The sequence below is a fragment of the Chelonia mydas genome, chromosome 2 (genome assembly GCF_015237465.2).
Source record: "Chelonia mydas isolate rCheMyd1 chromosome 2, rCheMyd1.pri.v2, whole genome shotgun sequence".
In the NCBI taxonomy this organism is placed as follows: Eukaryota; Metazoa; Chordata; order Testudines; family Cheloniidae; genus Chelonia; species Chelonia mydas.
The window spans coordinates 176,041,275-176,066,791 of NC_057850.1; the positions used below are offsets into that span (position 1 = coordinate 176,041,275).

The 25,517-nt window shown below is 39.6% G+C and overlaps 2 protein-coding genes across 20 annotated transcripts in view; one reads left to right on the forward strand and one right to left on the reverse strand.

The window, feature by feature from the left end:
- Nucleotides 1-21,182, reverse strand: part of BBS9 (Bardet-Biedl syndrome 9) — a 432,676-nt gene extending 411,494 nt beyond the window's left edge. For 13 of the 16 annotated variants that reach the window (XR_005223953.2, XR_006288873.1, XM_043540615.1 and 10 more), the window contains exons 1-5: nucleotides 20,694-21,182; nucleotides 18,470-18,592; nucleotides 15,800-15,950; nucleotides 14,491-14,555; nucleotides 12,094-12,207 (exon numbers count right to left, since the gene is read on the reverse strand). Coding sequence is in view for 11 of the 16 variants with exons in the window: in XM_043540615.1 (XP_043396550.1) it covers nucleotides 12,094-12,207; nucleotides 14,491-14,555; nucleotides 15,800-15,950; nucleotides 18,470-18,581 (442 nt within the window). In the remaining 5 variants the exon portion in view is untranslated. Of the gene's footprint in view, nucleotides 1-12,093; nucleotides 12,208-14,490; nucleotides 14,556-15,799; nucleotides 15,951-18,214; nucleotides 18,299-18,469; nucleotides 18,593-20,693 lie in introns of those variants that run through there. The other 3 variants (XR_006288876.1, XR_006288875.1, XR_006288872.1) reach the window with 3 other exon arrangements.
- Nucleotides 21,183-21,211: 29 nt separating this feature from the next.
- The window catches only part of NT5C3A (5'-nucleotidase, cytosolic IIIA), a 35,694-nt gene continuing 31,388 nt past the window's right edge, over nucleotides 21,212-25,517 (forward strand). Inside the window, exon 1 of one of the 4 annotated variants that reach the window (XM_043540622.1) lies at nucleotides 21,212-21,593. In XM_043540622.1, coding sequence (XP_043396557.1) covers nucleotides 21,317-21,593 — 277 coding nt within the window. In that variant the 5' untranslated portion in view covers nucleotides 21,212-21,316. The remainder of the gene's footprint in view (nucleotides 21,594-25,517) is intronic. The other 3 variants (XM_027826759.3, XM_007064351.3, XM_007064352.4) reach the window with 3 other exon arrangements.

The following is a 25,517-nucleotide window of genomic DNA, read 5'->3' on the forward strand; positions in this document are numbered from 1 at the left end:
AAGTTTGTCCCATTCTGAGCGTATGCTAAGATCACTTATTGACACTCACCCTCCAATAAAACTTTGAAATAAACATTAATCAAGAACAGAATTCTGTGTTCAGCTCCTAAAAATCACACAAGCCACAAAACAAGCAAGCCATGTCATAGAATCATAGAATATTAGGGTTGGAAGGGACCTCAGGAGGTCATCTAGTCCAACCCCCTGCTCAAAGCAGGACCGATCCCCAACTAAATCATCCCAGCCAGGGCTCTGTCAATCCTGACCTTAAAAACTTCTAGGGAAGGAGATTCCACCACCTCCCTAGGTAACGCATTCCAGTGTTTCACCACCCTCCTAGTGAAAAAGTTTTTCCTAATATCCAACCATCTACATGTCTACATGTACAGCACTGCAGCTGTACTGATACAGCTGCGCTGCTGCAACATGTCTGGTGAAGACGCCCTATGATGACAGGAGAGAGTTCTCCTGTCAGCATAAAAAATACATCACCCCTACAAGTGGCACAAGCTATGTCAGCAGTAGCTCTCCCGCCAAAATAGCGCTGTGCACACTAGTGCTTATGTCGGTGTAACTTATGTCGCTCAGGGGGATGGAATATTCAAAACCCCGAGCGACATAAGATTCCACAACATAGGCAGTAGTGAAGACATAACCTCAGTGACCAAAAAGAATCACTCCACTATCTCCTCCAAAATATGCACTTTTTTTGGTAGGTTAGCTGGCCAAAACACCTCGAGACCACAAAATAATCCTAGACTGGAGTACAACCATCAGAAAGTATCACTGCTTGAAAAAGAAGATGCATCAGTACTGTGAGAGAAGCACCACCATGAACCATGGTTTGATAACCACCAGTTTAAAAAAAAAAAAATCTAGACAGCTGTGACATATTTAATAAAAAAGTACTACAGAGCCTAAGGATAGTCACTGATGAGTACTAAAAGAATTAGGAGAAGATGTACTGCTATCTTTACAAACCTACTTTTGATGGTCCTTTGAGGATGGATAAGCTCTCAGAGATTTAGAAAAGAGGAAAAAGTGCCTGTTTTATATGTGGGGGGGGGGGAAGGGGGCAACCCACAGAATTACAGCAAATCTGATACTTGCTAAATTGCAAAACACAGATAAACAGGAAATGAATTTGTAAAAAATAAGGTGATATACAAAAGGTATGAAGTAATCAAAAACTAATCATGCCAAAGTAACTATTTCTTTGACAGGATAACAATATACTGGATAAAGGAAATATAGTGGACAGCATCTCTAAACTTTAGTAAGACATTTGATATGATCTTGCACAACTGTCTCACAGAAACTGGAGAATGAAGAAGATTGACTACGCTATTGCACCAGAGAGAAGAATCTGGGGATTAGAGTAGGATGATGAATTAAATATGAGTCAACAATATAATGATGTCACCAAAAAGACAGATGCTATATTGGGTCATATTAGTAGACAAATCCTATTAAAAACAAATGAGAGAATTATTCTTCTGGGCACTTGTTCGGCCTTGACCTGAGTACTCAAACAGCTAGAACTCTGTAGGCAAACTGCACACTAATAATGTACCCTTCACATTAGCAATGTACACCAACTGTTCACATTTGGACACAATATTTTTAAAGAAAAATTACAAAGCAGTATACAGTTACATACTAAATTTATGAAAGGTTTGGAAAATAAGACCAATGAGGAAAGGGTAAAATAATTTGACTTTCATTCTAGAGATAAGAGAAACAAATGAGCCTTAAATTATTTTAAAATATGAAAAACATCTATGATAAAGACATAGGAATAATTTATTTTCATTAGTCATTGAGGGTCAGATCAAAGGTCAATCTTCCAACAGTTGCCAATGCCAGGTTCCCTAGAGGGAATGAACAGAACAGGTAATCATCAAGTGATCCATCCCGTCACCCATTCCCAACTTCTGGCAAACAGAGGCTAGGGACACCATCCCTGTCCATCTTGGCTAACAGCCATTGATGGACCTATCCTCTATGAACTTATCTAGTTCTTTTTAATGGGACACTTTGGGATTAAACATTAGCATAAAATACCCTATAATAACAATCAGACAGCAAAATAATGCTGCATCATTCCAAGGGATGCTTTTAAAGTGAATTTACTACTTGTGAGAGGTACCAGACTGATAGCCATGCAAAGTGATATCTGTTTCTATACAGAACAGGACCAGCATTGAACTCCTGAGAATGCAGAGTTGTGGAGGTTATATGAGGAATGTTTCCCATCCATCCCCACTGAGCAGCTGTCATGACAAGCTAACTCCTTTTCTGGATAGTTTGATCTAACACAAAGTCAGAATGTAGGATTTTCAAGGGTATATATGTTCAGCACAAAAGCCCAGGATCATACTATTCTGGATAGGACCTGAAAACAAACACACAAGTTCATGGATTCCTAGACTCAATTTTACACATTTCCTTGTACATTGTATTTATCAAGCTTATACTTAGTCTGTTTTCATTATTACCACTCCAATTAATAGCAGCTGAAATGAATGATGGCTCTAATTATATAGTCAGCTGAGATAAAATCCTGGCCCAATGAACTTCATTTGAGTTTTGCCACTGGCTTCAACAGGGCCAAAATTTCACCCATCACCTAAAATAAAAAAGAAGAGAGGGGGAACTGTTTGGAAAGAGTGAGGATCTTCCTCTTCCTTCCTGCAGTGAGGATCTTCCTTAATTATTTTCCCCATCACATGCTCAACTTACAGAAAAGGTTATATCATCATTATTCAAAGAGAAAACACACCGCTAATAGCCTTTCAAAGTTATGTTATATGGGGAGGCATTCAGGAGCAGAGATTGGTAGATTTATCCTTTAAACAAAATTCACAAAAGAATGAGTATACGAATAATCTCTCTTTATACAGAAGCAATTTAAAAGGAAGGTAATAGTTAAACACTCTGCTTCTTAAGAGAACTAGCCGATAAATCAGTGTCCAAATTTATATCACTGCTCTATTTAAACATAGCTATAAGAATCATTTAACCTTACAGCATAAAAGTCAGTTGATAATTTTTTTTCTGACTAGCACCTAATAAAATTCATTCTTGCAGAATTGTGGAAAAGTTAAGTACAGTCCACCCTTCTCATAAAGTTTCCTGTTACAAGGTTGCATGGTTTACACATATGTTGTATTTTATTATTTAAAAAATTCCTCCTTATAGCACCCTCTTTGTTGTAACACTCAAATATACTTTGCCTCTAGGCCAGGACTATAATAAAAGTAAAATGAATTCAGACAATTTGCTGAGAAAAGCTAGGTAGAGGGAGGGAGTAGTGGGTTTTAAATCTTTTTGCCTTCTTTTTTTGCTTGTAATTTTTTCATGCTATAATTTTTAATATTCTTTCTTTAAAACACTTTGTTTTTATTATTTCCTTTTATTTATGCAGGACCTGTGGAATAACTTCCAACAAATCTGTGCAGTTCTGAAAGCTATTTTATGATCTGGGAATCCTAATTTCAAAATCAGTACACACTTGATCACTAGGATGACTGAACTATACAGAAAGAAAAGGAGTACTTTCGTAAGCATATGCTCAAATAAATTTGTTAGTCTCTAAGGTGCCACAAGTACTCCTTTTCTTTTTGCCGATACAGACTAACACGGCTGCTACTCTGAAACCTGACCTGTACAGAGACTTTATCAACTTATTTCAAGAAGCTATATGAAGCAAGCTGAATTCACTGATCATTTTAAATCCATTTAGTACAAACACATTTTGTGCAGCTAAATAAAAATGGAGTATAAACATTTTTCAGTGAAAATAAAGACATTATGCATAGAATTAATATACATCACTATAAAACAACTTCAAATATACTTTATGTACACAGAGAAAATGAGCTCTATCTTAAGTGTCAACAATTCCCACTAGTGGGGCATGAGCTATCAATGCATTATCTATTTAGTCCTTAGAATCAAGGCAACATTAAACTTTTATAATCTTTTTTTTTTTAAATTCATGAAGTATTCAAGATGTTCATATATGCAGCTCAACGTATCATTTTTTCCCCTCGCAAAAATCATAAAACTCATCTGACACTTGGGAAATGTTGCTTCCTATTATGGCATATGGCCATTGCCACATTTCATAGGCACTTTAGATAGAGACCTAGGAGTCAGACAATTAGGAATCACTTTGGAAGGCACAGGATCTCAGTATCCAGTTCTTCATTATTACATTCTCACTACATTTTTAGTTTATAAATGTACTGGCTGTTTTCCTGATTACTATTTGCTCTGGCACATCTTTGATTGCATGGATTTTAGGAATTTTTATTTATATCACAATATATAAGCCTATAGAAACTTCAAGCAATCATTTCATGATTTAAAAATGCTTCTGCACTCTTTCATACATCTTCATCAGAAATCTGTTCATCTTACTTAGAAACATCAATATCTCAAACTCGTTTTCTATTATTAAAAATATTTATAAAATACTTTGGCATTACATAGGACTTTACTGACAGTTAACACATCCCTTGCCCGGAGAGTTTACGGTCTAATGGGCAGATTGTGGCCTGTCCTGAACAAGGTAGTATAGGGGGCATAAGATGTCCCCTTACTTCTACTGCATCCTACTACCACTCCCTATATGCATCCTATATGCATATAGGGAGTGGTAGTAGGATGCATCCTATATATGATTATATATATATATATATATATATATATATATGCATCCTATATGCATATATATGCATCCTATATGCATCCCTATATGCATCCCCTTACTTCTACTGCATCCTACTACCACTCCCTATATGCAAGGGGAAGCAGGGTCCACGGATCTGGTATATATATCCCCCTTAAGATCTGTGGGAAAGGATAAGAGTGGAATGAGCCTTGATTCCAACCCCTTCCCACCATGTCAAGGAGCCTATGCTGAGACAAGTATAAAGTTGTGGCATTTTACTCTTTCTGGAGCAACTGGGAGACTGATTTCTAAAGCCACAATCTCCCTCCAGGACTGCTCCAGGGGAAGCACACCACCACTCCATCCCTTACTATGAAGTAGATCACACACTGCCAATTTAGCCCTAAGTAAGACAAGACAAACAAGTCAAGACACAGAATAACATTTATTTCCATCTTAAGTATTGTTCTCAGAAGACACTTAACCTGGTATCTAAGCATCAGATTAGAGGCTGTGGAGATTACAGATAAAGAGGCACAAGGGACTGTGTGAAAAGCTTAGAGTTAAAGAAGAATTTGAACAGAGTGAGGGAGGAGAGAGTGTGATGGATAAGGACAGGACGACTGTTCCTAACACAGGAGCAAAATCATAGAGGTAAGAAATAGAAAGCAAATAAAGTGGGGTAGGGGACAAAAGCGGAGGAATAAGGCAAAAGGAATGGCAAGAAATAGGGCTGAATAGTGGATAAGAGCGATTCTGAAGTTATGCAGGACGAGAAAGAAATATGCACAAATTTCACACTAAAACTTACATCTGTATGCCAGAGTTTTTCTGAAGTACATTTCACTACTTTTTAAAAATCATTTTGAAGGGAGGTGGGGGAAAGAATATAATTGCAATTATATAGTCTCCTCTATTGCATTAAACAAAACAAAATTAATTGAAGCAGCTATAGAGGCATATAATACTCACAACATGTTAAGTGAACACCAACCATATGAACTTTTCAAGATGATTTCAAGATCCTGGTGTCCTTTTAAAGCCCTTAATGGATAAGGGCCTAGCTAACAAACAGTAACAGTAAAGTTGAAGGGCCTCAGAGTGAAATTTGTGGAAGCTTTACATTATCAGTGGAGAGCTTTTGCTTGTGAACTGCATGCATGGCCCATATCTATCCACTTTTAACACAGTGCATGGCCAGTTGCTTTATACAGACCTTCTCTAAACTAGAAAATAATCCTCCTAAAAAAAAAAAAAAAAAGACAGCCACCAAGGCTTATTCAGTAAAAATAAAGGGCTGCTTTGAAAATAAACACCAAATAAACATATTCCATGTTGTCTACGAGCCACACAAAATTATTAGGGTTTTTACAACTGTCAGTAAAATTCAGTAAACTTTTAGTAATATTACAGGCTAATTTGAAAAATATAAAATTAAAATCCTTGATTGAAAGGCATTTTTTCCAGTGTGCTTCCCCCCCACCCCCCCACACTTTAATTAAAACCAGAGTTCACGAACTCTTTATGCATAGGGACTCCATTAATGACTCCCTGGTCCAGCTCCCCATATTCTCAGCTTACAAACTACAGCTGGTTTGCCAGTTGCAAGTGCTGGTCTGAGAAACCACCTACTGTTTGTTAAAATGGGGTTCTCAGCTACCCATAAGTGGGGTCTGCTGCAGGAGGACAGCAAGTAGCCTCCTATTAGGCATGGAGAGGAAAATTAGTCATTCCAGAGCTTTATTGGAGGGGCATAAATGGAATCAATGGGCATTTTTAAGGGGGAAGAGGACTGCAGGACAAAGATGAGAAGACAAGGCCTGGGAGACAGTAAGAGGATGCTGTCCCTCCCATCTTTGTCTAGTACATTGCAAGATAAATATCTCTAGGACACTGTAACTAGGCTTAAGAGAACACTATACTGTGGATGTAGGACTTCTCTGCTCATTCCACATGGCTATGTGGACCCTCATTTGTACTTTAAGCACTATATAAGAGTGAGGTGGTATTATTTAACCATGTATGTGTAATTGGTTATAGTGTAGAACTATTCTGTCTGTTTCTCTCATACAAAGTAAAAGTGAGAGAAAAGAGTAAGAGAGTACAGTGGGAAAGAATGCAAATGTGTGAAAGTGGGAGAGAGTGAATGAATGGAGAGCAGGTGATAATGATTGGGGAGTATGGAATGAATAAAGAGGGAGTGAATGCAGAGGAAAGAAGGAAGTGAATGCAGAGGACAGAGTGTGTGGGAGAGGACACTCAGATCTAAAACTTGGGCATGGATGGTCATTTGTTCCATCCTCAGGAAAAATATTAGAGGAAACACTGCTCCACCAGACCTTGAAGTCCTCATATGCATCGTGCCCTGAACCAAGAACAAGTCTCACTTAGTGCCAACACCCTCTGATTCATCTTTTCCATTAAGAAGCAAGTTTATCCTTCCTCCAGCTAAATTTCTTATATTAGTATGATATCTTTACTGCCTACTCACAAGCCTATCACAATTGATATTGACACATAAAGGTTGTTTATTACTGCTGTATCACACTTTGACACTGTATTAATTTATCAAGGTAAACATTCAGAGTTTAGAAACTTATATCTAACAAGAGCCACAAAATTTAACATTGGGCATCAACATTACTATCTGGCATGCTGAAAGAAACACTAATCTGGCATGCTGAAAGGTTCAGTTAAGCACTTTCCATCATTTAAACGGAATATCTCCTGTGCTTCCAAGTGTGGCAGACAGACTATGCCCACATAGCAGCTGGAAGGTGTAATTCCCAACACAGGTAAACAGGCACATGCTAGATATGTCCCAGTTAGCTCCTAAAAATAGCAATGTGACCGGGAAGGCTCAAGTGAGTCCAAGCAGTGCCTATGCCACTGCAGCCATGGCTATTTTTTAAGTGGTAGCTCAAGCAGAGCTACCATGCGTGTATGTCTGCCCACATTGGGAATTACATGTCCCAGCTGTTGTATAGAAAACTCCACAATGGCTTTAAATTAGCAAATGGAACTACTAATATTCAGGGCCACTGCCCCAAGTGGTATATTGGATTCAAATTATGCAGCACTGCAGTAGAATCGGTGCAACATCTATTTATTTTCAAATTAAATTTCATTTCAATTTACTCTCCCTAACATTTCCAAGATGCTGCAAAATTTTCTTTAAATACATAGCCACACTGTTAATGGTGTCAGCTCTGACAGGGCATTTAGGTGCTAAAAGCCTCAAGTAGGTGTGGCAAGTCATTTTGTTTTTTGGTGAGCAGGAGCCTGTTGAAGCTCTTTGGCTTTCTTGGGAAGGGATGTATTTCATCCTTCACTTCACCTTTGTGGGCAGAGGTGAGGTTACAATTTTGGAGGAGGTGGAGGACTTCTTCATTCTTCACCCAAGCAAGACTTAATGGCAACCTGCAATATCACATACACATACTAATTTCTGGCACTACAAACCATAATGGGGTTTTTCAGTTTAAGGATTCTCCTAAAATGACTGGAAGCGAAATAACTAACAATACTGACATTTAAATTATTCTTATTAGAATTCAGACTGAACACCACACTAACAGTCCTGGGAGCCACTTTCAGAGATATTATTTAAAGTTGCTGGTAGAGTTAGGCAGACATCACTGCATCAGTTTATACTGAAGATTATACTTCCAACCAAAAAGGTGAGAGGCAGGTAAGGTGTGGGTAAAATGAAAGCTTAGTTTCTGGAGCAGAAGTCTAGCCAAATCTGCAACAGTTTCCCCCCTCCCCGCCAATGGTTTTTCAGTAGGTGAAAGTCAAATTCACCTCCTCCCCTTTTCTACAAAAACCCCATAAACCATGAAAAACATTTGGTTTTAGTCAATAAAATACTTTCTGCGGAGCAGGTTTTCAGCAAAAGTATTTTTGTATTTTCCACACCTCGTTAAGTCTTACAGTAAATGCACCTGTAGAACCAGACCATCGGAAGTAGTGTTATAAAAGTGTAGCAAAACCACTGACTGTAACCAGAGGACCATCTAGTGGTGGCTGGGCCACATCTCATGCCCTTCCCATTGTGCTGTAGCTATTTAAGGCAAATATAAATATACACTGCTGTTCCTTAGAAATAAATCATCAATTTGTAGAGGGGCAACTGTGGCAGCTTCTTGAGTCTGCAGAGTTCCGAAAACTTGATTATTTGGGCGATAGGCCTGGGTATGAGACAGAAACTAAAGTGGTTGCATTAATTGATTCACTGGTCCTAGGAATGAATGAAGACAAAATGTGTCCAAGCAGACTCTTAGATTAGTCAGCAGCTTTTGATAACAATACTAAAGTTCTGTTAACTCACTAGTAAATCCTGATAGGAATGGATAAAGTTGCTGTTGAATGACTCTATTCTTATACCCAGAGGACAGTCACGGGCAATATTTCCTCTATCCCAGGACTTCTCTCCTACAGCATAACACAAGAGTCCCCACCACTGTTACCCCACCAATTCCACATGTATATGAGGCTGACAGCATCAGTAAAGAAACATGGGCTGTACGGTATTCAATATAAAATTACTTCTCCAACACATCTCACCGAGCCAGATCAACACAATAAATAATCCAATGTTACCATGAGTTTGAGGCTTGGACAAAGGCTAGCTGACTGCAACTTAGTCCAGACAAGACAGAGATAAAGTTCGTAGGTTGGGGGAAGAAGCCAGAGAGTTGGTAAAGCTTTTATTGGTGCTCATAACTGAAAGAGAGTCAATGCCATTTGTAAAAGCATATAATCGAAGTTTATTATTAGAGACTGACTTCTCTTGGAAGCCCAGCTAATAGCGGTTGCCTGGAGCATATTTTCCCCCCACCTGGCAAGATGAGTCATGCCTTTTCTCTCTGATGTGCACCTTACCACACTTATCCATATCCTTGTGACTTTGAGACACTTTGCTGTAAAGCGTTCTTTGTGAGACAACACCTTGAGAACATGCAGAAAGTGAAGTTCACATAAAATGTGGTGGACCACTTATTACACAGAAAGAAAAGGAGTACCTGTGGCACCTTAGAGACTAACAAATTATTTTGAGCATAAGCTTTCGTGAGCTACAGCTCACTTCATCGGATGCATTCAGTGGAAAATACAGTGGGGAGATTTATATACATAAAGAACATGAAACAATGGGTGTTACCATACACACTGTAAGGAGAGTGATCACTTAAGGTGAGATATTACGAGCAGGGGGGAGGGGAGGGGAGAACCTTTTGTAGTGTGTCAACTGCCGGAAATGGCCCACCTTGATCATCACTACAAAAGGCCCGCCACTGCTGCTGGTAATAGCTCACCTTAAGTGATCACTCTCTTTACTTGTGTATGGTAACACCCATTGTTTCATGTTCTCTATGTATATAAATCTCCCCACTGTATTTTCCACTGAATGCATCCGATGAAGTGACCTGTAGCTCACGAAAGCCTATGCTCAAATAAATGTGTTAGTCTCTAAGGTGCCACAAGTACTCCTTTTCTTTCTGCGAATACAGACTAACACGGCTGCTACTCTGAAACCTGTCATTATTACACAGAGTTTCACACTGGCAGCACATTATGCCGGTGTTCCACAACTTGTACTAGCTGCCAATCGGAATACAAGATAATGATTTCAAACCATCTGTTATTTTGATGCTGCTTCTTTCTTTGGGTCACTCCACCACAACTGCCATCAGCAGAGAAGCTTGAGTTGGAGTTCCCCACTAAAAGGGAGAAAGTGGTTGGCAGTGCCCTGCAGAAGGGGTCTTCCACTTTGGAATTCTGATCAAACAAGTTGGGGCGTGAGCTCAAATTTGTCAACTTTCTAGACATACAGGAAAGTGCCTTTTTGGGGGGGGGGGGGGGGGGTCCTCTCAAGGAGAGGACTGGAGAGGTTTGGGCTCATTTTACCCCTGAATATTTCTGTCAGCCCTTAACAATGTATTGTTGTGTGTGTTATTTTATGGAATGGATGACTAGACATTGAATAGTCATCTAGAAAAATTTATGTATACAACCTCAAGTTAGAAACCACAATTTGTTTAGTTTCAATTCTTTTTATTTTCATCCTATAATTCACACTACCTTTCATTCAGGGGAAAATATAGGAGCCCTCTAGTGGTTAAACACATGTATATTTACATAAAGTCAGATTTTGATACCCCCTACTCAAAATGAGTAGCATTAACTTCACAAGTAGTCAAATTGATTTCTGCAAATAATGGTTCAGTAAGGCCCCCAAACCTGCAAACACTTACATATGTGCATAAATAAAGCATGTGCAAAAAAGTACTTCCAGGATAACAGGAGCAAAGCATTTAAAATTTGGCTGCAGAAGTTAACTGAAGACTGTAATATACTGAACAACAAGATGTCTGCTTAACATTTCAAAGGATAACATTACATAGACTTTCTTTTAAAAAAGATTTAATAGGGCAGATGGAACAGAAAGGGGAGAAGCCAAAACACACACACACACACACACACACACACACAGAGCAGTCCGGAGAGTAAAGAGGACTACTCTATTTTCATTGTCCAATCTCGGCAAAATGCATAGCATGACTTAAATGTATTAAAACAAGAGACATTTTCAACATCTGAATTTTTACAAGGAAAGAAAATTTGGGTTTTATTTGTTTTTTTAATATAGTTTTAACATAAGTGTCCTCATGAGCCAATATCCTTATTTCAACACTTGACCTTTAATCACCCTAGTATACTCTGTATTTAACTTTCTTATTTTAGGTTCACTGATGTGTTAAAAACAAAAGCAAAATAAATGATACTTCCTAACTGTTCCCATCCCAACTACTAATCTAAAGATGGCAGCACCACAAAAACTCCCAAAACAGAAGCTTACTAGCATTTTCAGAAGAGGCCCAGGACTGAATGAGCATCAAAATGAACTATTCTTGAGGCCCTACTTAATTTGCAATATTGCGAATCTTAAAATTGTGGTGGAAGCCTAATATTGCATCAGCTGCCTGGGAGGCTGGGGGTCCTGCTGTCAGCCGGAGCCCCAGGCACTAATGACCCTAATATTGTTGCAGCAAAATGTCCTGTTATCAAAAAAAATTAGTAGGCATAACATAATACCTGAGTGTTTATATTGTTCCAGAAAATTTCTCTTAAACAAATAGATCTTCTCTGGCTTTTTCAAATTACCACAATTAATAAAGGTCTATTATTACTTTTCAGCTATTTTCCATGTCTTGTACGCAACTCAGCCACAATTATTTGACAATCATTCCGCAATTGAAGTAGGGCTTTAAGTATTCTTCGATTCCTACACATTCCCTGCTAAATGTAACATAGACCCAAAGTGGGAAAGCTTGCATATGCCACAAGCCCACGTTGTTCTTGATCAATGAATAAACTTTAATCCACAGGCTAAAATTCACTTAGAATTAATTTACCTTTCACACCACCAAATGGTCCATAAGTCATGTTGCAGGCTGTTCTCTGAAGATTGTGTTCATACATAAGTTTGATCTGATACTGGTTCCCATGTTCCACATTTCCCAAAGTTCCTATGAAGAAACAAGGAACAATATAGATGTCTAATTTTTAACTTGTGGTCCACATGAAGGAAAAACAGGAACTTTTTTAGATTTAAGAACATTATATGCTGAGGCCTTATCTATTATTAGTTGCTTTGGTATGGGTCTGAGGGTTGACAATGATATATTTTTAGGAAAGTGGCAAACGTGATTATTTGTACATCAGCAGTACCTAGAGGCCAAAACCAGGAGTGGGGTTCCATTATACTAAGCACTGTATAAAACAAAATAAGAGACAGTGCCTGCCCTGAAGAAGACTATTTGAGCAAAGGACTCTCACATCTTTCCACAGTATATGGTTCAGCCATGTAATCAGAAATCAATTTACTCACCCAAAGAAGGCAAAACAAAATGTTTTGCATTACGATTCTCTAGTTCTAGGATCCAACAAACAAAGTATGTCTCGCAATTTGTTTCAGCCAAAACATCTTAATCTCCTTAAGAGAGACTCTAAATTACGCCACATCAGCTCTTGACTCTATTTTTGCAGTATGTTTCTAATGGTTGACAGAAAACTGATAATTTCCCAAGTAGTAACTCAGTGTAGTGCTGGACGCTGCAGATGCCATATACATATTTTGTTAATCCCCAGACATAATAACAACTTCAAGCTCCTGCAGATAGATGCCTGGAGATATTTCAGAAGTATATAATCTATATCTCAGAGGTATCTACAAGAGCTTAAAGTTGGTATATTTGGGGAATTAATAAAATTTGAAAAAAATCACACTGTCAAAATCTGGAAAATCTCTTAAGAACCAGAATAGTAAGTTTAGAACTGTGGTTGATGCAATGCTCAACAATGTAAGGACAATGTAGTCTAAAATGGACCTTAGCATCATTTGAAGTGCCTATATTCCATGCTGCATCATCTAAACTGAATCCAACCATTGTTGATTTGAGCTTTTCTGCCTTGAGCCCTGCAGCTCCAAAAGTTTCCTCCCACCCCATTTTATACTATTAACTGCCCCAGAACCCAGCTCTACTACACCAACAAAGTGAGCACAAAGTTTCCAATAGTAAACAAACCTGTACACCACCACTTGTTCAGCTACAGACTACCTGACAGTGGATCCATCAGTAAGAACAGTAATAAACCTAACTTTCTGTAATCCTTTGTGAGATGTTAATATAGTCTGGTCAAGATTAAGGAGGATCCTTTTGGCCTACAAATTGGGGATTATTTCAAAAATCTCTAAAACTGAAGTCATGTTTAGCAACTATGTAAGAAATGTTGAAAAATGAGGCAAATTCCTCTTGTTCCTGTTTATGCAGAACTCCAGCAAAAGAAGTTTCTTTTGTTTTGTGCATCTTAGAGATCCAAGAATTCAGTTTCATATTTGATTACGTAATGCAAACAGTACAGCTGCATCAGTTCTGTCACATTCAGACCTTCTACACACTAAAGGAGGGGAAGAATAAGCAGGTTTACCCTTTCATTTTGCTATTCTGGCCTCCTTGCCTTAACTAATTCATCTTCCCCAGAGCCTCTCTTATTTTAAGGCAAGTATCAAGCATTTAATGTTTAATACAATTTAGTTCATTTTCTAAAACAATTATATTTACAGGGCATCTTTATCTGCCAACAGTTTGTTCATTAGAGCTCTGTGCATCAGCTTCTGTACTCAAAGTTGTAACATAAGAAGCTTTTATTGACAAACACACACTACTATTGACACACTTCTGTTGACAAACACACACATTTGCTTGTCCATGCACAAGTTTAATATTAATCTTCCACATGCGCTCTAAAATAATCCTCTGAATGGTAAAGCTAGTTACAAAGCTCAGAACGTGCCAAATGGTTCAGCAGCAGAGCAACTGCTTCCACAAGGTAGATCTGCAATATCACTCTTCAAGCTAAGGAGAACTTGGAATGTTGCAGAGGTAACACTAGTGCTTCTCTTTGAAGAGCGCAGTCTACATAACTACAACTCATTAGTGCCTTGGCACAGAACAATTCAGCACGCTCAGAGCAAGCTGCCTGCTCTCTATTAGCCAGAGGGTACATTTTATACATAATTGCTACTGTATGACAAAGAAGGACCAAGAGTGTGTAAGAGAAGAAACATCAGTCCAGAATGTTGAGAGTCCTTCAAACACTTTGATTGTGACTTTGCACTGTCAGTACCAGAGAAACTTTTCACTACATATGCCTAGTCAGACCAGATAGCTAAACTGATCAATAGCACACAAAAAAGGCAGACAGAGAGATAGACAGCTATTCTGGGCAGTTTTTGTTTTTTTTTTTACCTGAGACAGCATACACACACAGTTTTCTGCAATGCAGTACAGCCAGATGAAGTAGTTCAGTACCACTGACAATGAGGGGGGTGGGGGGGGGGGGAGAAAAAAAAAGGAGAAAATTTGCAAGTGAGTTTCCAGTAAACTGCAGCACTGAGGGCCTAATCTAAGACACACTAAAGTCAACGTAAAGCCTCCTGGTGGACTTCCCTGTGCTTTGGATCAGGCCCCCAAATTCTCAAATGTTAATTACCAGCCAAATGAAATATTGTGCAACTAAATTATCTCTCAGAATTAAAACATCTGAAATTATATTTGATAGCTAATAGTTGTTAAGTTCTCAGTAGATCCCTAAGAGACATTTTGCAGATGTGAGCACATGAAGCAAGCAAGCTTTTTCTGATTCAGCGTGATCCTGTTATCTAACAAGCTACTACTAATACTTCCAGTGAGAGTAATAGTAGGGGGCAAATGTGTGATTGTCACTTTAGATGAGCATCATTTGATAGATATGGATACTACTTTACAGTTTGTATGAGACACAGTTTAGTAACAGTAGACTGAATCAGTTAATCCACAATACAAAATTAAACCCTCATTATACTAAGATAGTCACAATATTTTGTATTCTGTGCCCGTCCTCAATACACAAATAATCTCATTTACTGCAAAGAAAAGAGCTCTTGCACTATAATAAAATAATTAATTAATAATAAATAATTAAAAAGTAATAATAATAGCAGCAGCAGCCACCTTTGGCTAGTTCCAATACGATAAGACATTGCTGCATCTGTGCAGTACCTTCAAGAACACCCAATTAAGAAATGAATGGTGTTAAGAACAGAGATAGGCATTACTCTTAAATTGGCTTATAATAAATAAAATAGCTTGCAAAGCAACATGGCTGCTGCATACTTAGTAGACAAGTACTTTTTTAAAGAAGCACAGCAATGTTTATATGCAGCATCAGAACATAAGTGGAGGACATTTGGGGATTTTAATATAACCTAGACTAAGATTTTACCTTAATGAGCATAAACATTTTTTTCCATTTATGCTCTATACTATATAAATCAATAAGCAGATGAAATGCATAATTCAGAGTTCATGATTTTTTTTTTAAATGGTTGTAAGAGTCAAACACTGCAGTGCCAAGAAGGAGATGTGGATTCAAATGAGACAGCTCAAACCAAACCCCCGGCACATTACAAAATTGATCTAGATGGTCTTTAGGGAGGCAAGTTAGCTACTATGACAAATTAGCCTAAAGCCTCCTAATTAGCGTAATCATTATCAGCAACATGGACTGTTTACTTACGAAACAAATTTTCCTACTTCCACCTGGAGTATTGAATCTCGCAGTTGCACTTCCAGGAGCAAATCTTCAGCTTGCATTCCATCTCCAGGTTTGACAGGGTGAGGATTAAAGATTCGAAGATATCCAATATAACTGCCAACAATTATTTTATCTGCAGAAAAATGTCCAACAAGAGGAAAATTAAAAATAGAGAAATAAATGTTCTGCATATGTGTTTAAAAGTGTACCCCTAAAATGATGGGATGTTTACACATAATTATGCTGATGTTCTGCAGCCTAAATACCGAACTGACTTAAATATTTCAACAGTGAGAACGAGAAAGCGATAGTTCTCAAACTCCAGTCCAGTCTCCGAAATCCACTCTGAGTGTAGCCAGTACCTCCAAATGTTCAGTTCTCAAGTCTTAGAGATTTGGCAACGCTCTTCTCACCAAACAAGCAGCAGAATGTTGACTTTTAAAAATCTGGTAACAACAATGTTATAGATGCTATCCAGATGAGAAATTGAAGTCTGATTATTACTTTTTCAGGTCAATGTATCCAAAACGTAGAATGGGCCAAATTTAGGCTTGGCATAAGTGGGTGAAACCCCCCTTGACTTAAAAAAAAAAAAAAAAGGAGTACTTGTGGCACCTTAGAGACTAATAAATTTATTTGAGCATAAGCTTTCATGAGCTACAGCTCACTTCATTGGATGCATTCAGTGGAAAATACAGTGGGGAGATTTATATACACAGAGAACATGAAACAATGGGTGTTACCATACACACTGTAACGAGAGTGATCACTTAAGGTGAGCTATTACCAGCAGGACAGCAGGGGGGTGGGGGGGGGGGGAGAAATAGTGGATTTGGTTCAGGATTCCTATAGTAATAATATTTATTATGAAATAGTATTTAATAAAAGTCAGCAAAGATTTTTAAGAAACACAAATCTGAAGTAAGTAAACAAAAGTGATTACAGAACGTCCCCTGTACCTCAGGAGATCAGTTCTGCTCACAACCTCCAGAGACGTCACTAACATTTATCTCCTCCAGACATCGATCTGCATCTGAGATGTATCCAATAAATCCTGTCCATAAGTTACATGGACATACTCATAATATAAAAGATCTGACTGTTTCAGAGTGGAGGCAGCCAAGGTTTACCAGGCTTTTAGCCATTTGGAACAGTTCCACAGGACCCCATTTCACACAGGTGGAGAAGCAGGCAGCTATCTTCACCTCTACTGTAGCAAACAACATTCATGCTGCAATTCATTCAACTCAGAGCGTGACCTCTGCCCCTTGCTCTCTAAACTCTACCTCATCCATTTCTGTCACAATTTATCTGTATATCACACTGACAGATGAAGATGCAGTCATGAAGACATTTGTATGTCCCTTAGCTCCCTAAAGCTACCTCATTTACACATTCTTTACAAAATATTTTTCTTACATTTGATAAACTTGCCTAAAGAGGGATTTTTTTTCCTTCATCCAGATGTGCAGGCAGTCAGGTTTACCTCTTATTTTATTTACTTTTGATCAAATTCCATACCAAAGGGTACCCCATCAAGTGCTCTGGCCACCCATAACATATTTATAGACAATGGAACATAGTAAATGCAAAGTAAAACGATTAACCAAAGTAGCAATACTTCTTCCTCCCACCTTAGCACTATTGAATATCCAGTAATATGACCTATACGGTTTAAGCTCTTCTCCCCCAGCAACAGCACTTTCCCACTAGACGGAAATTCCACCTTCAATTGCTTCAGCTAATACCTGCTCAGAAAGATGATTTTTGGGCATGCTACAAAACCTAACAAATTCCAGCTATTTCAAGACATTTCAAAGGAATAACCAAAATAAATTGGTTAGTCTCTAAGGTGCCACAAGTACTCCTTTTCTTTTTGCGAATACAGACTAACACGGCTGCTACTCTGAAACCAAAGGAAAGGAGAACACTCTGTCAGCAGCTCCCTTTTTTTCTTTTTTTTTTTTGAAAGAACAAGTTCGGGGGGGGGGATCAAGAGCAAGGACTTTTTCTGATTACAGCTGAGGCAGAATGGCACAGAAAGGCAGTCTCAGGTAAGCAGATCCCAAAACATTTAGGGATTTATAGGTCAAAACTAACACTTTAAAACTCTTGGTAGCAGGTCCCAAACGCAACCCTAGCTACTTCAAACCCAAGCTGACATCAAACATAACCTCTCATGGTTGAGCTAGCACTAGCTTCATTAAACTAGCAGTTGCTTTCTTGAACTTCCCACCAAAAGATGCCCAAAACTGTATTTTGCAATTATACTTGATAAGTGTTTTTCCCCTTCAAGTGTATGGCAATGTTTTCAACAATTCTTTAATACTGTACACACTAAGGTAATATTAAAAATATGAAAATGGTGCCACATACTTGTGAAAAAATGCCACTTACATGTTCCAGGCTCTAGCAGGGTTTCTTGAAAGCAATGACATCATATAAAATGAAATTATGCATTCTAGAATATCTAAGTGAACTCTGAAAACAAAAAGAAAAGGGGCAGGGGACAAAGTGTAGTAGTATATGCCAAATGCCTCCTACTTCATCTCGTTAATAAGCATTTAGCATATGTTGCTGGAGTCAATAAAATTTTCAGGCATGTTTATGTCACCTTTAAAATCTGAACGCCAACTCAGAATTTCTGTTTACCTTGTCCATTGCCGCTGTTGTCAACATCAGCTACACATAAACACCCTTGATCAAATTCTTCTTTTTCTCCAAGAGCTGCTGACCACCAATCTCGGGCTTTAAATAAAGACATTCTCCTTCACGCTAAAAGGAAACAGACTCTGGGGTAAAATCCATACTTTTCATATCAAGTTATACAGATCATGTTAGCTTTTCTAGGAAGCATAGTAACCTAAATTATTTTTGCTTTGATTCCACATCAGATCAGCACAAAAACAAATTAAATCAAGAATTCTAAATATTTGTGAGGTGATGTCCCTGTGGAACTCGTTGCCAGGGGATGTTGTGAAGGCCAAAAAAACTGTAAGTAGGTTCAAAAAAGAATTAGAAAAGTTCATGGAGGGTAGGTCAATCAATGGCTATTAGCCAAAATGGTCAGGGTTGCAACCCCATGCTCTAGGTGTCCCTAAGCACCCGACTGCCAGTTGTCGGGACTGGACCACAGCGGGATAGATCACTTGGTAATTGCCCTGTTCTGCTCATTCCCTTTGAAGCATCTGACATTGGCCATTGTCAGAAGACAGGCTACTGGGCTAGACAGACCATTGGTCTGACCCAATATGGCCGTTCTTATATCATCATACACTTTTCAAAGGTATACAAATGGAGCATATTTTTCAGAAACATTAGTTTGTACAAGATTCATAAGTTGTTAATAATTAACAGCATATTATAGAAACTTAAGGTGGGAGATGGAGTCCACACAAAATCCGACAAGCAAAATTTAAAAAAAAAAAAAAAATACTTGGTAGGTATAAAAGTTCTGTTATATCTATTCTTGGGACTTCAATCACACAGCTTAAAAACACTATGAAATGGATCAAGCCATAAATGATTTTACTGTCTTTGCAGGGCTCCTTGTACCTGATTATATCACAGAACCCATTTCAGGACCTGGACATCATTAACAAAAGACAATTCTCAGTCAAATACAAGAACCATTTTCCAAAAAGCGCTCTTGAAAATTAATCTAAGCAGACTCCTTGCATTATTCTAGCACCTTTTATATGTCAAAGAATTATCCTTGCAGCTGCTTGGCAAGGTAGCTGTCCCTTTAAAAGAGTACCAGCCTAACACCATACAGGAGAGGGGATCTTTCCAAAGGAGGTTTCTCCTCTGATTCAAGGGATCAGAAGAATCATCAGCTTGGTCTAGTTTTCCTAAACAGCAGCTTATTTCTCAGAGCACACCAAGATAAAAACAAATCAGCATCAAGACCTCCACTGTATAATCGCCTTGAAGAAGATGCCCTCATTACATGAGTGAGGGACTCTGTCTGATAGTAGAAAAGCCGATTTGTGCCCTACCTGCCTGCTGTTATCTTGGGTGGAGGGGTCGGGAGGGGGTGGAAGAGACTGGAGAGAAGATAATTCTTTTGTAGGCAGTGTGATATGTATAAGATTGCCATTGTTTAAATCCATATGTTGTCTTTTTAAAGCATTAGGTACAAGATTGAATCTCAATAATTAGATTTAGTTACACACCATGCAGAATACACAACAATTCTTGAATTATTTCTTAACTTTTTTTAGTATTTATTTTCACTATTTTTAAAAAAACTGCTATGATGCCTGTTGCCTTGGCACTCAAGCATTGTTAGTTTTATTTATTCTAATTAAAAATACAAACAACACCATGCTAACCAAAACAGCCAACCTAAGGCCTGTTGCCTGTACGGAGGGTATAAAGCTCCAAAATATAAACTATTTAATGACTAGCAACAAAACACATACAAACCTTTAACTAAACTGGATAAACTTCTACTTTACATAAATCAACATTCATACAAAAGTACTGCAGGGCATTTTACTGGGTTAATAACACAGTCATGGGAGAGAGCAGAAGATGGGGATTAAGTAGGATGATCTGGGAATTATTTTCCCCTAATGCCCTACTGACATCTTTTGATAATTGCCTCTGCTTCTCCTCACTGTAAGGCGAGTAGAGAATTTCTGAGCGAAAATAACAGGGAAAATATAAGCACCACTTTATATTTTCCATAGATATGGGAAGGGGTGACACTACACAGGGCTCCTCCATCTCCATCACCCAGCCAGTGCAGAACCCGTACGTTTGCGAGCGTGGGCTTCGTCCACTCTAGTTGTAAAGCTCCCAAGCGACAGGGCTGCAAGTTTCCAGGCACTGCACAAACCACTGCCTTGCATGAGACAAGCGGGCTACTCACCAGACCCGTCCAAGCAGGGGCCTCTGCACCCCCAAGTACCTGCCCTGGAAACTGAGCAGCAGCCACGGCGGAGGAGGCGTCTACATTAGGGGTGTGCGCGAGCAGAGAGGTGCGGGTCCCTCCCAAGCTCCGGCCCCGGGGCTCAGCGGGTCCCCGAGGACGAAAATCAACAGGCGCCAGCCGGCTCAGCCCTCCCCACTCGCAGCCCCGCCGACGGGACAGGGCGCGGGGTGGAGGAGGGGGAGCCACTGCTCAAGGGGAGGCTGCAGGCGGCACCAGCTGCCCCTCTCCGCCAGCCGCAGCGGCCATCTTCGCGCCCGTTGTCATAGCACTTTAACAACCAACCCCGCTCCCTGAGAGCGGGGACCGGAAGCGGAAGGGCGGTCTGCCCCGGAGCATCCCGGGAGATGTAGTTTGGAAGACACGAGAGTGGCCCTGATAGGGCGGGTGGGGTTGTACCATTTCCTGAGGGAGGGGAGAGCAGCTCCCCTCTTCCGAGAGCAGCCAGACCCGGAGCCATTTCAGCTGCATTTCTCTTTTGACGTATGGAGAAAACGACGCCGTATGGAAGCGCCACAACCTGCCAGGGGGGAAGAGGGAGGCTGATAAAACTCCCCCTCTGAATGGTCTTTCCCAACGTCGTCCCCTCCTGTGTGGTAGCGTCGGGATCTCTCAGCCTCTGCCGCTCGCGGGCCCCCGTGTTGCTGTCGCGGGGACACCGAGACTTCCCAGCCCACCCTCCCCGCAGAGGGGGGAGCCGCCATGGACCGGACCGCGGTGGCCAAAATGGGAGCGGTGGCCAGCGCCAGCGTGTGCGCCCTGGTGGGGGGAGTCGTCCTGGCCCAGTACCTCTTCACCATGAAGAAGAAGACGGGCAGGAAGACCAAGATCATCGAGATGGTAGGTCCCAGCGGGACCGCGCGGCGCCCCGGACACCCTCCTGCCCCCAGCCCGGGGCCTGGGAGGGCTCCTGCCCCCGGGGTTGGGCTTGTCCGTCGTGGCAGCCGCCTGAGCCCCCATGTGCCCCTGGCCGTCTGCTTCGGGCAGCTTCAAAGCCTGCTCACCCTGAGTCTGTGGGGAGGGGGAGTCCGAATCCATCGCTCGGTACGTCTACATAGGCAGGTGTGTGGGGATTAAAGTCCTTCCAGGTTCACGCTGGCGTGACGGGATCGGCTGGAGTCCTAGCGGGGGGATCCGCCGCTGGGCTCTGAGGCGCTGATGTGAGAACATCAGACTAGGAGGGGTTTTTGTGGTTTGCTTGTTTGCAAACTGGTCGCCAGGAGTGCTGGAAGAGTTTGTATAGTGAGGGTGCGGAGAGCCGTTGAACCAAACTGCAAATGCTGTGTATGCTGGAAACCGCTTCAAGCCAGGGGGTTGCGGCAGCTCCCCTAGTTCCAGCACCTAGACTGGTTGCAGTTTTGCAGTGGAGTTGGTTGGGTGAGACGAAAAATGAGGAAGCGGTGAATGGAATGCTTGTGAAAGGCGTCCGCTCAACAGCTCTGCAAAGTGTAGTGCGAAACTGGTACAAATAAGTGTATTATCCACGCAAGCTTCATCCATACTGCCTCAGGCTCGTTCTGGAGTAGCCAGCTCCAGTAACTGTCATTTGCTGCCCATGGTATATTTAGTAACTAGCCTTTTTACAGAGGCACTTGACAAAAGTACCAGTTGTTAAGGTGGTTTTTGTGATATGGACACTTGTCCACTAAGAACTGGACTGAGACCACCAACGTATTTCACACCAGCCCTGTATGATGTATCAGGGGACTGCTGCCACTAGATTCGATTTAAGGCCTAGATTTTTATAATTATTCATACATAATTGGTTCTAACAGTTACCACAGTTGTACATGCAAATAGTAAAATGTTCAGCTGTTCATTTGACTGTGCAATTACTCCCATCTGTATGTGCAAATCACATGTTTATCAAAACATGAATATCAGCAAAAATCCACTGTGTGCTATCACTAATCTCCCTGAACCATCTCATTCCCCCCCCCCCCCCAGTGAAAAATCTTTACATGCCACATGCAATGTATAGAAAGTATGGGGTTTTGTTTTTGTTTTGTATGGTTTTGGTTTCCTGTTACAGCTGCTTGTGGAGGTATGGAAGTTGAGGTTTGTAGCTTCAGATAGCTCTACTTTCCTAAAATATTTGGAAAGAGGGTAGGAGGATTTAAATAAGGCTTTGTAAAATGTGCTATTGACACTGTAAATTAAAATTAATAAACTAAATTATAAATGCTATTTTTCTTAAATGTTGTTACTGGTAGGTTATCTTTGTTTATTGCTTATAGCAGTTTTGTAAAATTCAAACTACTGAAAATTAAGGCCCTGAACCCACAAACACTTAAGCAGGTACATAACTTTTCTTACATAAATAGTCACATTGACTTCAGTTGGACTGTGATTAAAGTTAAGCATGTTCCTAAGTATCAGTGGCTAAAATAGTTTTTTTTTTTTTTTTTTCCCTTTAAATCTTCGCTGTTGGGTTATGTCTTTACAGGGGGGCGTATAGTTTTTAATTACATCTACTAACTGATGTGAAAACCACAGACTCCCTTGTCTTTACTAAGACTTTACTTCGAGTTAGCTAACTCAGGTTAAGAACACTCCTTTTCTTTGTTTTTTGCTTGTCACTTTTGTTTGTAAGTGTTTGAAGGAAAACATAAGTTTCTGGAATGTTAGAATTAGAGTTTTGCAAATGAATTGGTTAGAAGAGGGCAAGTGAGGTGGTCAGAGATACAGTTCATTCCATGGCTGCAGAGGTAAAGGAGTGTATTCCATGGATATGAATAATGAGTATATGTGAAGTATAAAAAGTGTTGAGGTATTTAAAATAAGCGGGGGGGGGAAGAAAAAAGGTAACACTACTTTTTTTGGGAAGAGTTGTGTTAGCTGTCAATTGTGGCGAAACAAAGTAATTCTGCCCCAAAGAATGCAGGTCTTCCCAAATGAGTAGCAATAATGTTCTACCGCACTACCATATATTTTGTTTATGCTATTCAGTGTTTCTCCTTTTGTATTGTGTTGTGGGTTTTAGTCTGCGCTTTTTTATATTTGATGTACATTAGTTACGATGGAAACAATGATGTCACATTAGCGTGAGGGGAGCTTGAAGACCTCCGTAAGTGCAGGATGAAATCAATCTATTTCATTCTGTTTGAAATAAGGAATGTATAATACTTCACACTTACATAACATCTACCCTTCAAGCATCTCAAACTTAATTACAAAGATTCATGAGGCTTCCCAACACTCCTTGAGGTAAATAAGCATTGTTCTATCAATTTGATAAATAGGTAAACTGAGGTGCAGTGGTTAAATCACTTGTCCAGTGTGAGTGGCAATCAGGAAAAAGAATGTGGGAGTTCTGCCTCCTACTCTCCTGCAGTAGCCACACTCCCTCTCCGATTAGCATGACCATGGCGTCAAGAGCATGGGAACTTTGAAAGATGTCCAATAAGATGGTCCATTTGAGAGAAGGAGAATTGTGAAGGGGAAGATTCTGAGCCTGATTCAAGTAGTGATTTGGAGAATATCTCTTGAGGAGCTAATGTTGGACCCACTCATGCAGCAGTGACCCTTAAAACCCTCTCATTACTGGTAATAGAGTATTAACAGAACGGTTTTTAAATGTTTTTCATTTCAGTATTAAACATGGTTTAGCTGGCCAGTGGAGACCAGGCACTACCATTTTATAAACTATATTTTAGACTAGCGCCTACCTAGAATAATCATTTTACTGTGTTGAATGTTACATTCCCAAAGACATGCATAACTAAAACAACTTGGCATTGCCTGAAGACTCTTCTAAGACCCATGTCGAGTAGATAATTAGAAAATGGTTTGTAAAACTGGTCTATTCAGGCCAGGAAAAGCATATTTACACTATATTAGCATGAACTGTCTTTAAACATTTGTTCTCCTAACTGGCTTTTTCCACCCATTCTAGATGGGGTCCAACTAGGAGTTGAGACTTCAGACATTCTGTTTCTGTGGTCCAGAGTCCAAAATGCTCTTTTAGGCATTTTTGTCAAGTTCTAGAGACCTATGGGAGGAAAAATATGGCCTCAAAACAAAATGCCAGAGTTCTGGGGTTTGTTCTAAAATAGGTACAAAACCTATTCATATTTTCTCAGATAGGACTTTCTTTACCACAGTCAACTAAAGAATCAGTTTGATCTTCTCTTTCTACAATAGAACTTAGTCCAGTCAAGAAATGAAATTGATTAAACTTTTTTGGCTCAATACCAGTTTTGAAGTACAGCTTCTTATAAAACCTGGAAGGGTTGATGAAATCACCATTACTGACCTATCTTCTTTGAAAATTGATTCCTGTAGTCTTAATAATTATCAATAAAATGTGCTAACATTTGCAATTTGAGCTCCAAATAGTAAAGGTCAGGATTCAGTGCATACAGTAATGTGATTTTTTTTTTTTTTTTTTTGAAAGAACGTTACTAACTTGTTACCAACACATTTTTGGTGAAAGAGATAGGAGGGTAGAAGATATGTCTGTAAAACAGTAAAATATTTTTTCAGTGATACTGTTCAATGTTCAGTGATAATGTTAGTTTAAAAAAAAAAGTTCTAGGCATATACCACATCAGTTCAGATTTTTTTTGTTGTTGCTAATTGCAGTTGCATTGTAATAAGTTACTCACTGGCTCCATTTTTCCTTGAATTATTCAGGTGATAATCTAATGCAGGAACTAAGTTGAAATCTATCTCAATGCTTTTATGACTAGGTTTTATGAATGAAATGGATGTTAGTTGGTTTTGCTTTTTTTAAATTTATGTTCAAATGATAGAAAGTAAATT